The 13,522-nt window shown below is 53.6% G+C and overlaps 1 protein-coding gene across 6 annotated transcripts; it reads left to right on the plus strand.

Annotated features, from left to right (window-relative positions):
• Window positions 1-11,811, plus strand: SLC38A5 (solute carrier family 38 member 5). 6 transcript variants are annotated; one of them, XM_064364377.1, is made up of 17 exons: window positions 1-475; window positions 681-782; window positions 2,143-2,207; window positions 2,301-2,376; window positions 3,005-3,120; window positions 3,210-3,283; window positions 3,820-3,912; window positions 4,049-4,127; window positions 7,108-7,190; window positions 7,810-7,868; window positions 7,957-8,094; window positions 8,303-8,382; window positions 9,337-9,437; window positions 9,659-9,774; window positions 10,542-10,686; window positions 10,779-10,882; window positions 11,621-11,811. In XM_064364377.1, exons 3-17 carry the CDS (start codon window positions 2,155-2,157, stop codon window positions 11,750-11,752), a joined length of 1,449 nt encoding a protein of 482 aa, XP_064220447.1. In that variant the 5' UTR covers window positions 1-475; window positions 681-782; window positions 2,143-2,154; the 3' UTR covers window positions 11,753-11,811. The 6 variants fall into 6 exon arrangements, with proteins under 6 accessions (XP_064220447.1, XP_064220446.1, XP_012327112.1 ...); XM_064364376.1 differs by having other exon boundaries at window positions 1-782; XM_012471689.2 differs by having other exon boundaries at window positions 1-782; window positions 2,154-2,207.
• Window positions 11,812-13,522: the final 1,711 nt, after the last annotated feature.

Consider the following 13,522-nt stretch of genomic DNA (forward strand, 5'->3'; position numbering starts at 1 on the left):
CCTCTTCGCTTCTGTCCCCTCCAGGTGTTTCTCTGCCTCAATCACTCTCTCTGTCCCTTCATCTCTCTCTGAGCTGGTGTGTCTGGCCCTACCCTCTGTTTGGGGATCTGTCTGGCTCTGTCCCCCACCTCTCTGCCAGCCCGTGTCTCCTGTCTCTGACTGAGCCTCACTGCCTGTTGCCTTTCTGCAGGTGTTTGCACGAGCCTATCCCTACCTACCTGTCTGTTTCCGAGTCCGCCTGTGGGTCCCTTTCTCCCTGCGGCTGCCCTCTGCCTGTCTACCAAGCTCCCCCAGCTTCCCCTCCTCCTGCCCATCTGTCTTTCTGTCCCTTCTGTGGTCTGTCTGTTCCTGTGCTGTTTCTCCTGCCTGCTTATCTCTCTTTGTAACTTTGTTTCTCCTACTCTGTCTGACTCCTCCTCTCTGCACCTCTTTCTGCCACCCATCCCATTCTGCCCTCTGTCTGCTCGTCTGCTCTGTGAGTCCATCCCCTCTGTCTGCCTGTCACTCTAGCTGTGGGTCTACGCCCTCAGTCTTTCAGGCCATTTTCCCCGCCACCACGACACAAACAAACCTCTGTTTCCCTCCAAGTGGGTCCAGATAGGGGGCGCCCCTTCTCCACCTCTTCCCCCACCCAGGGCCAGAAGGAGGGAAGCGAAATTAAAATTGACATTTCTTCTCAGAAAAAAAAAAAAAGTACCGCGCCAGAGCAGGAGCTGAGTCAGCCGAGAGGGTCCCTGAACCCAAGTCTGAGTTGCCGCCACTTCAGGAGCTGAGAGCAGCAGGTGGGTGAGGAGAGAGCGTGGGCTGCTGCGGGGATGGTATTCCTGGGGGCCCTAAGATCTGAGTAGGGGTCTTGGGAGGGGACTTGGGGTTCCTTGGAGAAATTTTAGCACTTGTGGTGAATGGCATGGCGCGTGTGCATGGCGGTGTGGGGGGGTCCTTTTGGTACCTTGATCCCAGGAAGTGAATTCAGGTGTGGGTGGGAGGCCCCAGAGGGTGCTGGTGGCAGGGGATGGGACTCCTTGAGATCCCTCCCTGTCCCAGGAATGGGATTCAGGACTTGGGGAAAGGATTTCCTGAGCCAGTTTGAGCTCTAACGTGGACCTTGAATGGGGGTTTCTGAGATACCTCCTTCCCAGGGAGTAAGCGTGGGGCTGGGGTTTCTCCAGAAATGCTCTACCCATAAGACAGGGCTCCAGGCTCCGGTGGGGATCGCAGAGGCTCCCCCAGGAAACTCGTTAGGCCACGGAATGGGGACTTTGATGAAGGTCTCAGAGACAGCTCTTCCTCCGGAGGGGAAATGCAGGCTCGGGCCAGGTTCCTGAGACACCCCACGCCCAGGAAGTTTCTCAAGTTTGGAAGCGTCTCCAAATTGACTGCTGTCAGAAGATGAGTGTTTAAGACTTGCTAGGGGCCTTGGAAAATACCTCTAGCCCCTAGAAGGGGGTTAAATGGGAGTCCCTGGGTCATTTCTATCCCTGGGAAGGGGCTCAGTATGGGGACTTGTGTTTGGTTTCTGGTGAGGATATTCAGAGTTGTGGCAGAGAGCAGTTTGCAGCGTCTGGGGCAGGGGTCTCCGAGTCTGCCCCCCACCCTCAGCTCACTCAACAGGTTGCATCAGCTCTGGGCTCGGGCTTGGGGGCCCAGGCGGGAAGGAGGGGGGTGAGGGCATTAGGAGGGGTGGGGCAGCCGGCCGACACGTGTCCCTGCAAGGAGTGAGCCGCCTGGCCACGCGGTGAGGGTGGAGGGAAGTGGGGGGAGGGCGCGGGGGACCGGGGAATGAAAGATACAGACAGCAAGAGAGACAGCGTGCGTGAGTCTGGGGTCTGGGAGGAGAGGCTATCCTTTCTCCACGTGGTCGGCTCATCTGCCCTGGGGTCCGGCTCTCTCTGGAACTTTCTGTCTGTCTCGTCCCCACTATTTCTCTCTCGCTGGTTTCTTTTCTCTGTGTCTCTCTGAGTAACTGTTGGCTTCTCTCCTTCTCTGATTCTTCATTCTCTCTCATCTCTTTCTCTGTTGGCCTGCTTCCATTTCTATCCCTGTCTGTTCCTGCTCCCCTGCCCCATCCTTTTCTCCCTCTTTCTATCTGTCGGTCTCTATGGGGCTCCCCTCCCCCCTTCTTCAGCTCCCCTCACTTTGCAGCACCCCAATAGGATGGAACTGCAGGATCCAAAGATGAATGGAGCCCTCCCTTCAGATGCTGTGGGGTGAGTCAGGGGTCCAAGGAGGTGGGCTCAGGGGTCAGGGGTCAGGGGTCAGGGTTACCCTTTTATCAGCTTCCATTTCCCTGCCCTATCCAGCTACAGGCAAGAACGTGAAGGCTTCCTGGCCAGTCGTGGTCCTGCTCCTGGGAGCAAGCCAGTCCAGTTCATGGATGTGAGTGGCCCCACAGGATCTGGCCTGGTGGCACCTTCCCCAGCTAATCTCCTCCCTGCTCTGCTCCCTCTTCCCTACTCCTCCTCCCTGCTGTTCCCCTGCCCAGCTATCTCCCCACCGCAGCTACGCACTCCTCGGTCCTCCCCTCTCCAAATACTCCTTTTCCCCAGATATGCCCTTTCTAGCTCTCTCCCTGGCCTTGCTTCTCTGCACCCGCTGTTCTGCCCAGTGGCTGCCTTCCCCAGCTGCTCCCCTCCCCCTATTCTTCCTCCTCCAGCACTCCCCATCCTCAGCCCATCCCCACCCCCAGCGTCTCCCCTCCCCAGCTGTTTTGCCTCTGGTGGCTGCTTCACCCTCCCCTGGTCCTCTCTATCCACTTCCAGTGGCTCCCTCCAAAGTTTGTCCTAGTTTCCCCCTTCCCAGCTCTTCTCTTCGCAGCCTCTTCCATTTTCAACTCTTCTTCCCTGCTAGCCTCTTCCCTCCTCGGATGGTCTCTCCTCGACTTCTCTCCACCCCGGCTTCTCTCCACCGTGCTTGCTTCTTCTCCAGTCTTTCCCTGGCCCTGGCATTGGTCTCCTACCCGGTGCCCCCTCCCAATGTGTGCCCGTGCTTTGCTCCTTGCGTGCAGTTCGAGGGGAAGACATCGTTTGGAATGTCAGTGTTCAACCTCAGCAACGCCATCATGGGCAGCGGCATCCTGGGGCTGGCCTACGCCATGGCCCACACAGGGGTCATCTTCTTCCTGTGAGTCCATAGGTGGCCTGCAGGGCCAGTGGTGTTGTGGGGCGGGTGGGAGGCCTGCGGCCAGGTCTGAGCTGTGCCACCTGCCGCAGGGTCCTGCTGCTGTGCATTGCTCTTCTGTCCTCGTACTCCATCCACCTCCTGCTGACCTGCGCTGGTATTGTAGGTGAGACTCAGAGCCTGCATCCCAGTCCCCACAACACCCCTTTGGACCCCAGACTCTGGACCCACATCCAGAGCTCAACCCAGACCTTGGACCCCAGACCCCAAACCCAATTCCTTGACTGCAGCCCCCAGATCCCGGACCCAGCACCCCAGAATCCACCCCCAGATGACTACACTCCACCTCTAACCCCACCCCCCAGTCACCAGATCCCCTTTAACCTGGAAGTCAGCCCCACAACCTCAAGACCCCCCACATCTCAGCCCCTGGTTCCCCAGCTCCCACCATGGTCCCAGTCCATAGTCTGGCTCAGAGACCCCTTACTCTCACCTCCAGCCTTCATCCATTTCCCTGGCCTCAGATCCCACCTCCCAGACTCTGCCCCCAAACTCAACCCCAACTGCTTACCCCCCACCTCCAGCCTCCATCTGTCAAACCTGGTTCCTCTAAGCCCCAGCTCCCCAGCTCCCAGGCCCTCTGGCCTGCACCTCTGGCCTGGCCTCCTGGACCTACAACCTGTTCCTGCCTTCCCCCACTAGGCATCCGAGCCTATGAGCAGCTGGGACAGAGGGCATTTGGGCCTGCGGGGAAGGTAGTGGTGGCCGCGGTCATCTGCCTGCACAATGTTGGGGGTGAGGACTCTGGGAGGTGGGGGTCCGCTTGCAGGGAGAGGGTGGAGTGAGGTGGGCTTCCCTAGTCTGGGCTGGGGAAGATGGGGTGGGGGCATGACGAGAATCCTTCTACTTATACCTCCCCCACCCGCACCAGCCATGTCCAGTTACCTGTTCATCATCAAATCTGAGCTCCCCCTGGTTATCGGCACCTTCCTGTACATGGACCCCGAGAGGTGAGTGAGCAACACCCCTTGGCTGGCCTGCAGCCCCTTGACTCTGCCTGCGAGGCCTGGCCGGTATCTTTGGTGCTGTGTGTGCAGCTGGCTCCCAGATGTTCCAGTTTGAGATGGCTGGGCAGGCCACTTGGGTCAGACTGATTCCTCTGCGTGACTGTTGCTCTGACCACAGGAGTCTAGTTGACCATGTGCTGATTTTGTGACTTATTCTGGCTGCTTCTGGCTGGAGGCTGACCCTTTACGTCCAGTTTACTCTGCTGCTGACCACGTGTGTGTGAATGTACATAGCCGGTGGACTCAGACTCTGCCTGTGGGTTTGACTCCGCGTCTGCCGTCCTGGCTGATTCTCTCGGGCTGGCTCTGTAATTGACTACAGCTGTGTCCCGTATACTGTGATTCCAACCATATGTGTCTGACACTCGGTCACTCTGACTTCCCCGTCCAGCTGATTGTTTGAGCTCGATTCTAGGTTCATTTGGCTGAATCTGTCTAGCTACAAGTGTACGATCGCTGACTCCAACATATGCTGTGGTACCAACTATGTGTGACTCACTCTGACTGTATGTGTCCAGCCAACTCCATCTCTGATTTGGTGGCTGTTCTGGTAAATTCTCTTTGCTGTGTGTGTGTGTGTGTGTGTGTGTGTCTGTGTGTCTGTGTGATTCCTGACTGACGATGTGTCCTCTGTATTATGGTTGCAACCATGTATGCTGGGCTGTTCTGATTATGTATCCGGCTGACTGTGTGTGAGTCTGGATCCACTGCACTGGCTCAGTCTGTGTGGGGGTGTGTGCACGATGGGACTCCAGCAGGTGTGTAGCTCTCTGTGTGTGTTTTATGCACAGCTCTGTGTGTCCAGTGGCTAACCCTGCCTATGGTCCCATAGACTTTGCATAGTGTGTAGATGTGTCTCCGGTTTTGTCAGTCTGACTCTGGGTTAGTTGGTCTCTGTGTCAGTCTGACGGGTTCTTTTTTTCTTTTTTGAGATGGAGTCTCGCTCTGTGGCCCAGGCTGGAGTACAGTGGCATGATCTTGGCTCACTATAACTTCTGCCTCTCGGGTTCAAGTGATTCTCCTGCCTCAGCCTCCTGAGTAGCTGGGATTATAGGTGTGCACCACCATGCCCAGCTAATTATTTTATTTTATTTTTTTGAGACAGAGTCTTACTCTGTTGCCCAGGCTGGAGTGAAGTGGTGCCATCTCGGCTCACTGCAACCTCCACCTTCCAGGTTCAAGCGACCCTTCCGCCTTGGCCTCCCAAGTAGCTGGGAGTACAGGTGCCTGCCACCATGCCTGGCTAATTTTTGTATTTTTAGTAGAGACAGGGTTTCGCCATGATGGCCAGGCTCATCTTGAACTCCTGACCTCAGGTGATCAGCCCACCTCAGCCTCCTGAGTTGCTGGGATTACAGGCATGAGCCACTGCACCCAGCCAGTCTGACAATTTTAACTGAGTGCTTGACTTTTACTGTCTGTGTGTATCATTTAAGATCTTTGGCTTGATTCTGAGAACACTAGGTAGCTGACAATGTGACCAGAGACGTGACATTATTATAGTTAGCTCCCATTGGTTTATTTCTGTGTAACTGTGTATGAGATAGAAAGAGACTGTGTGAATGCCTAGAACACAGGCATTCGATCAAGTTCTTTTGAATGCGTGAGCAGTTGTTTAGCTGATTCTGTCTTAACTGACTCTTGCCTGGTCACCTTCCTCCAACATCTGTACAGATTCCACCCTTTCTCAGAGCTTGGTTCTAAGTTTAGCCAGCTGGTTGATTTCATTTCTATTTCATTCTTTCTTTGACTGTATGGCCAAATCAGTCCACAGGCATACTTTCAGGCATCCAACAAATCTTGAGCTGTTCAAACAAGCATGTGTTTCTGACTTTTTGATTGACTCTGCATCGTGGCTTGTCTACCGGATCATCAGACTGTTGCTCTACCTGTCAAATATACCACGATCATGACTCACTTTCTTTGTGCCTGGCACCTTGTATTGGACTGATTTTCCTTTCTTTTCTTTTCTTTCCTTTTTTTGAGACAAAGTCTTGCTCTGTAGCCCAGGCTGCAGTGCAGTGGCGTGATCTCGGCTCACTGCAACCTCCACCTCCCGGGACCTGGTTCAAGCAATTCTCCTGCCTCAGCCTCCCAAGTAGCTGGGATTACAGGCATGCACCACCGTGCCCAGCTAATTTTTGTATTTTTAGTAGACACAGGTTTTTTCGTGTTGGCCAGACTGGTCTTGAACTCCTGACCTGGTGATCCTCCTGCCTTAGCCTCCCAAAGTGCTGGGATGACAGGCCTGAGCCACTGCGCCCGGCCATGATTTTCTTTTTCTTTCTTTCTTTTTTTTTGAGACAGCGTCTCGATCTGTCTCCCAGGCTGCAGTGCAATGGCGCGATGTTGGCTCACTGCAACCTCCGCCTCCTGGGCTTCAAGTGATTCTCCTGCCTCAGCCTCTTGAGTAGCTGGGATTGCAGGCGCGTGCTACCACACCAGGCTGATTTTTTATATTTTTGTAGAAATGGGGTTTCACCATGTTGGCGAGGCTGGTATTGAACTCCTGACCTCAGGTGATCTGCCTGCCTCAGCCTCCCAAAGTGTTGGGATTACAGGCGTGAGCCACTGCACCTGGCCTGGACTGAATTTCACATTGAGTCTGACCGATTTGGGTTGTTTGACTATCTGGTTGTACATCCACTTGTGAAGTCTGATGGCAAGTTTTGTCCAGCTGAGTATGTATTTTTAGCTGTGTCCCACCGACGGTATCTCACAATCTCATAGTCAGCCTGTTTTTGTCAACCCTATTGTGCCATTTGTCACTGTAACCCCCTGAATGACTTCTCACAGCTGAGGTTGTCAGCTTAACTCTCCTGACTTAGGGCAGAAAGCTGTCTGGCCGGCTGTCTTCTGTGAGTGTCTGCCTGACAGTTTCCTTTGGCTGGCAGCTGGGCACTGTGTCTTCCTGTCTTTCTAGGGACTGGTTCTTGAAAGGGAACCTCCTCATCATCATTGTCAGTGTGCTAATCATCCTGCCCCTGGCCCTCATGAAACACTTGGGTAAGAGGCTCCCTGGGTTGGGCATTGGATAGTGGGATTACACAGAAGGAGCCAGACTGAGAAAACCCCCATTCATTGTCAAGGGCTGCAGAACACCAGGAGAGAGCTTATTTGATGTTGGCTTTAACAGATTAGTAGGAGTTTGCTATGGTTTGCTGTGGAGGGGAGGCTTTTGTGGGTGGAAGTAGAAGCTTATGCAAAGGTAATTGGGGTGGGCAGACCTTGAAGGCCAGACTAGGTGTTTGGAGTTCACTGTGGCGGGGGGGGGGGGGGGCGGTCCATTGATTTCTTTCTTGTGTTTTTTTTTGAGACAGAGTCTCACTCTGTCACCAGGCTGGAGTGCAGTGGTGCTATCTCAGCTCACTGAAACCTCCATCTACCAGGTTCAAGCGATTTTCCTGCCTCAGTCCCCCTAGTAGCTGGGACTACAGACATGTGCCACCATGCCCAGCTAATTTTTGTATTTTTAGTAGAGACGGGGTTTCGCCATGTTGGCCAGGCTGGTCTTGAACTCCTGACCTCAGGTGATCCACCTGCCTCAGTCTCCCAAAGTGCTGGGATTAGAGGCATGAGCCACTGCGCTGGGTCGATATCTGAGACTCTGTTTTGCCCCTCTTAGGCTACTTGGGGTACACCAGTGGTCTGTCCCTGACCTGCATGCTGTTTTTCCTTGTTTCGGTGAGTCACAGAGAAGCGGGGAGAGAGTTTGGGACATTGGAACATAGCCTCCCCCATGACCTGGCTTCTCTGCTGCCCCCATCCTTAGGTCATCTACAAGAAGTTCCAGCTTGGCTGTGCTATAGGCCGCAACGAAACAGCAATGGAAAGCGAAGCTCCTGTGGGACTCCCCAACCAAGGGCTCAACAGCAGCTGTGAGGCCCAGATGTTCACAGTTGACTCACAGGTATGTGTGCAAGCGTGTAGGAGGTTGCAGCACACTCAGGCCCTCTGGTTCTGTCACACGGAGCATCCTGCTCAGAGTGGAGCTGGATATTGGACATTGGGAGCTTCTGTGTATCTGATATGGAGGACGACGACAGGGTGGGAGGGGGATGGGGAGAAGGGGATGGACCACTGTGGGCTCTAATCCTAGGTATTCTGGCATTCCCTAGATGTCTTACACAGTGCCCATTATGGCTTTTGCCTTCGTCTGCCACCCTGAGGTGCTGCCCATCTATACGGAGCTCTGCCGGTGAGTGGGCAGGCAAGTGGGCCTGCATGTTGGGGAGCAGGTGCAGCGGTAACCAGAATGTCTGACACTCCCTCCAGTAGTCCTGGGGCTGTAGCTTGGTGGAAGCTAGGTCGTGCCATGGGAAGAGTTTGGGGTGGCCATGAGGTCTTGGGGAACTCAGGGTAGTGACTGTTTGCTGATCAGGGCTTAAGTATTCTCCTGTTTTAATATCAAGCACAAATGTGGATGGACAGAGTTGAGAAGCAGAGATCAGATGATCAGATGATCAGATGAAGGGAGTGATATGCATGGCTGGTGGTATGGGGATGGGGAGGTACGGACAGACAGAGGGGGAGGCAGGGATGATATGATGGGGTTTGTGTGAATGATCAGACAGAGGGACAGTATGGATGGTCAGATGGAAGAGGCAGTGGAAGCCTGGGCACAGTGGCTCAGGCTTGTAATCCCAGCACTTTGGGAGGCCGAGGCAGGCGGATCACCTGACGTTGGGAGTTTGAGACCAGCCTGACCAACATGGAGAAACCCCGTCTCTACTAAAAATACAAAAAATTAGCCGGGTGTGGTGGTGCATGCCTGTAATCCCAGCTACTCGGGAGGCTGAGGCAGGAGAATAGCTTGAACCTGGGAGTCGAAGGTTGCAGTGAGCTGAGATTGCACCATTGTACTCCAGCCTGGGCAACAAGAGAGACACTTTGTCTCAAAAATAAAAAAAAGGAAGAGGCAGTAGCAGTCAAATGCAGAGCAGAGGCAGAGATGGTCATATGGGGCGAGATATGGATGGTCAGAGAGGGGGTTTTGGCTAGTCACAGGGGAGACAGAGATGGGTGTCCCCGTGTGTACCAGCTGAATGTCAGTCTGGGAGAAGGGGACTCTGGAGGGTGGAGGCTGGCTTTGAGAGACCTGGGCCAAGTCCCAGAGTCTGGGCATGACAGTTGCACAACCTCTACACTTCAGGCCCTCCCAGCGCAGGATGCAGGCCGTGGCCAATGTGTCTATTGGGTCCATGTTCTGTATGTATGGGCTCACAGCGACCTTTGGATACCTCACCTTCTACAGTGAGTGGGGCTGGGGGTAGGGCTGGGGGGAGGGGGAAGGCCTAGGGCGGGAGCCTCTGAGCCCTTTCCTTCCATGACCATGGATCTGTCAGTTTCCAAAGGGAAGGTGTGCCTCACTTGTGTGGATTTTGTCACTGTGCATGTATATATGGATTTCTGGGGCATTGGTCATGGTACTCTTGCCAAATCTTGCATCCCACATCCCCTGTCCCATGGCCCAGGCAGCGTGGAGGCAGAGATGCTGCACATGTACAGCCAGAAGGACCCGCTCATCCTCTGCGTGCGCCTGGCTGTGCTGCTCGCTGTGACCCTCACTGTGCCAGTTGTGCTGTTCCCTGTGCGTGGGGACCATGGGGCAGAGGGACATGGATGGATGGGTAGAGGGCATAGGATATGTAGGTGGAGGCTGGAGACAGGAGTGGATGGATGGATGGATGAAGGAGGCAAGCATAGACAGACAGGAAAGAGCAGCGTTGTCAGATGGACAGAGACGGCAAAAATTGATGGTCAGACAGAAGCAGGAGAACATAGCAGGAAAGAGAGGATCAGGGTACAGCATACTCAGTTGGAGGGAGGAGGCACAGATGGATGGCTAGACAGAAGAGGGAGGCAGGAAGGGTCAGTTGGAGGGTAGAATGAAGAAACAGGGATGGACAGAGAAAGGATGGAGGCTGAAGTGGTGGGATGTAGGAGGGACAAGGCTCTGAGATGGGGAGGTGGAACTAATTAGACAGAGGAGGGAAGTAGAGGTCAGATGGAGAGAGGCAGGGAGCTCAGACAGGGTAGAAGGATGGGTAGATGGTCAGACAGAAGAGGAGACGAAGAGGGTCAGCTAGTGGAGGAGGCAGGGATTTCAGACAGTGGGTGGAAGTGCCGATGGGTGTTCAGACAGAAGGAAGAGATGTGGATTGTCAGAGGATGGAGGCAGGAACTCATTCAGAAGATGGAGACACAGATGCTGGGTTAGGCAGGGTGGAGCCATAGATAGTCAGAGGGAGGGGAAATTAGGGATCGAAGACAGAGGGTGGAGCTAAAGTCAGATGATCACTTGGAAGGGAGCAGCACTTGGGTCCTGACTTCTGTCCCATCCTACTCTGGCCACAGATCCGCCGGGCCCTGCAGCAGCTGCTTTTCCCAGGCAAGGCCTTCAGCTGGCTGCGACATGTGGCCATAGCTCTGATCCTGCTTGTTTTGGTCAATGTCCTTGTCATCTGTGTGCCGACCATCCGGGATATCTTTGGAGTTATTGGTCAGTATCCCTCACCCCAGTCCTATACTCCATCTAATATGGGCTTTGTACCCAAGTCAGGTTGACTCCTGTTCCTTCTTCTTGTCCTCCAGGGTCCACCTCAGCCCCCAGCCTCATCTTCATCCTCCCCAGCATCTTCTACCTCCGCATTGTACCCTCTGAGGTGGAGCCTTTCTTATCCTGGCCCAAGATCCAGGTAAGCATTCCAGGGCAGAACTAGGGAGAGAGGGAGCACTCCAAGATGGCTGGAGGTGAAATGGACATGCAGATGAGGGGCTGGGAGAGCATCTGAAAGAATGGTCTGGAAGAATGAAGGTGATTGTCTTAGGAAGGGGCAGAGGAGACAGCAGCAGCAGGGTCTGGGAAGACAGGGAACACTCAAACAGGGGCTGGCGAGGGAGGATTCTCCAGACAGATGGAAGGAGCACTATTGGGAAGAGAGCTTGGAGCACTTTCAAGAAGAAGGATGGAGGAATGTACTCTCTCATGGGTCCTGGGAAGATGGAAGGAGGACTCACAGGAAGGGGCTAGTTGTAAGGAAGGAGAGGGCACACAGAGGAGGGTCAGGAATGGATATAGCACTCTCTGAAGGAGGTGGAAGACTTGAGAACATTCTCAGAAGGCATTTGGGTGAGGTGTCCCAACTGGCCCCATCTTGTCTCTCTGGCCCACAGGCCCTGTGCTTTGGAGTCCTGGGAGTCCTCTTCATGGCCGTCAGTCTAGGCTTTATGTTCGCCAACTGGGCCACAGGCCAGAGCCGCATGTCTGGACACTGACCAGGCCCTGCTGGCCCGGGTCCTTGTGCGCATGCACATGGAGGGGTCGGGGCTGCTCCCTAGGGTCCCTCCGTGGAGGTGGCTGGTTCCCATGAATGTGGTTTTCAGAGGTGGGGGACAGCAGAGGCTGCAGACTGGCCCACTTCCCTCCTTCCCAGGGATGCCAAGCTTCGATCATGGCCCTAATCCCAACCCCAACCCCACAAGAGGAGGAGGAAGAAGAAGAGGAGGACGCCAGGTCCTGGCAGAGCCTTTGCCTAGCCCAGTCCTCTCTGCCTCCTCCTGGCTGAAGCCATTTGTCAGGATTACCCTTGGGCCAAAGCGGAAAAATAAAGATGTTGAGATACAACTCTGGACTCAGCCTTCTGATCTTTCTCTTGAGACTTGGTGGTGGTGCCTGCTGGAGTCCAGGCTGGAGCACACTGAAACCTTGCGAGTAGGACAGTGTCTGCTCATGCGCTCACTCCCTTCACTTTTCCAGTAACCTGCTACTCAACTTCACATATCACTCACTTGGCCAGGAGCAGTGACACACGCCTGTAATCCCAGCACTTTGGGAGGTCAAGGCAGGCAGATCACTTGAAGTTACGAGTTTGAGACCAACCTGTCCATGGCAAAACCTCGTCTCTACTAAAAAATACTAAAATTAGCTGGGCGAGGTTGTGTGTGCCTATAGTCCCAGCTACTCGGGAGGCTGAGGCAGGAGAATCGCTTGAATCTGGGAGGCAGAGGTTGCAGTGAGCCAAGATTGTGCCACTGCACTCCAGCCTGGGCAACACAGTGAGACTCCATCTCACACATGCAAAAAAACTTCAGTCATTCACTCAGTAAACATCTACTGAAAGCCTACTGGGTGCCAGGCACTGTTCTAGGTGCTGGGGATATAGCAGTGAACGAAGCAGACAATAGTACCCTGGAGTTGATGTTCTGGCACAAGATTGGGCAAATCCAGCCTGCTGCCTATTTAAGTATGGCCCTTGAACTAAGACTGGCTTTCATATTTCCAAATGATTGAAAAAAGGTGGACCCAGCACGGTGGCTCATGCATGTAATCACCAGCACTTTGGAAGGCTGAGGCAGGAGGATCATTTGAGACCAGACTGGGCAACACAGCAAGTCCCCATCTCTACAAAAAATATTAAAAGAAATAGCCGGGTGTAGTAGCGTATGCCTGTAGTCCCAGCTACTTGGGAGGCTGAGGTGGGAGGATTGCTTGAGTCCAGGAGACTGAGGCTGCAGTGAGCCGTGATCACGCCACTGGACTCTAGCCTTAGTGACAGAGTGAGATCCTGTCTCAAAAAGAAAAGGGGCTGGGCGCCATGGCTCATGCCTGTAATCCCAGCACTTTGGGAGGCTGAGGCAGGCAGATCACCTGACATCAGAAGTTCTAGACCAGCCTGGCTAACATGCTGAAACCCCATTTCTACTAAAAATACAAAAATCAGCCAGGCATAGTGACACATGCCTGTAATCTCAGCTACTCAGGAGGCTGAGGCAGGAGAATTGCTTGAACCCAGGAGGTAGAGGTTGCAGCGAGCCAAGATCATACCACTGCACTCCAGCCTCTGTCTCAAAAAAAAAAAGAAAAGAAAAGGAAAAAAATTATTAAAAGAAATAATATTCTGTGACACTTGGAAATTATATGAAATTCAACTTTCAGTGTCTAAATCATTTACATGTCAATTTCAGTGCCTGTAAATTATTTACCTATCATTTACAGTGTCTTCTTCATTTACATATTGTTTATGGCTTTCTTGTGCAGAGCTGAGGAGTTGCAACAGAGACCATATGGCCTGCAAAGCCTGAGCTATTGACTCTCTGGCCCTTTTCCAAAAAGTTAGCTGACCTCTGACCTGTAATCCCAGCTACGTGGGAGGCTCAAACAGGAGAATCACTTGAACCTGGGAGGTAGAGGTTGCAGTGAGCCAAGATCGCGCCACTGCACTCCAGCCTGGGAGACAGAGACTGTCTTGGGGTTCAAAAAAGGTACAGAACATTTTCATCACCACAATGCTATCCCTTGTGCTACTCAGTTTTAATAATACTCTCCTCCCATCCAC

This window comes from Aotus nancymaae, unplaced genomic scaffold (assembly GCF_030222135.1).
Source record: "Aotus nancymaae isolate 86718 unplaced genomic scaffold, 86718_ANA_hifiasm-v0.15.2.pri h1tg000058l, whole genome shotgun sequence".
In the NCBI taxonomy this organism is placed as follows: Eukaryota; Metazoa; Chordata; class Mammalia; order Primates; family Aotidae; genus Aotus; species Aotus nancymaae.

Excerpts from the sequence above, each read along its gene's own strand:
- SLC38A5 (XM_064364376.1), top strand. The coding sequence starts at position 2,155 with ATGGAACTGCAGGATCCAAAGATGAATGGAGCCCTCCCTTCAGATGCT. Across the intron at positions 8,095-8,302 it reads TGTTCACAGTTGACTCACAG|ATGTCTTACACAGTGCCCAT; the intron begins GTATGTGTGCAA and ends GGCATTCCCTAG. Across the intron at positions 9,775-10,541 it reads TGCCAGTTGTGCTGTTCCCT|ATCCGCCGGGCCCTGCAGCA; the intron begins GTGCGTGGGGAC and ends CTCTGGCCACAG.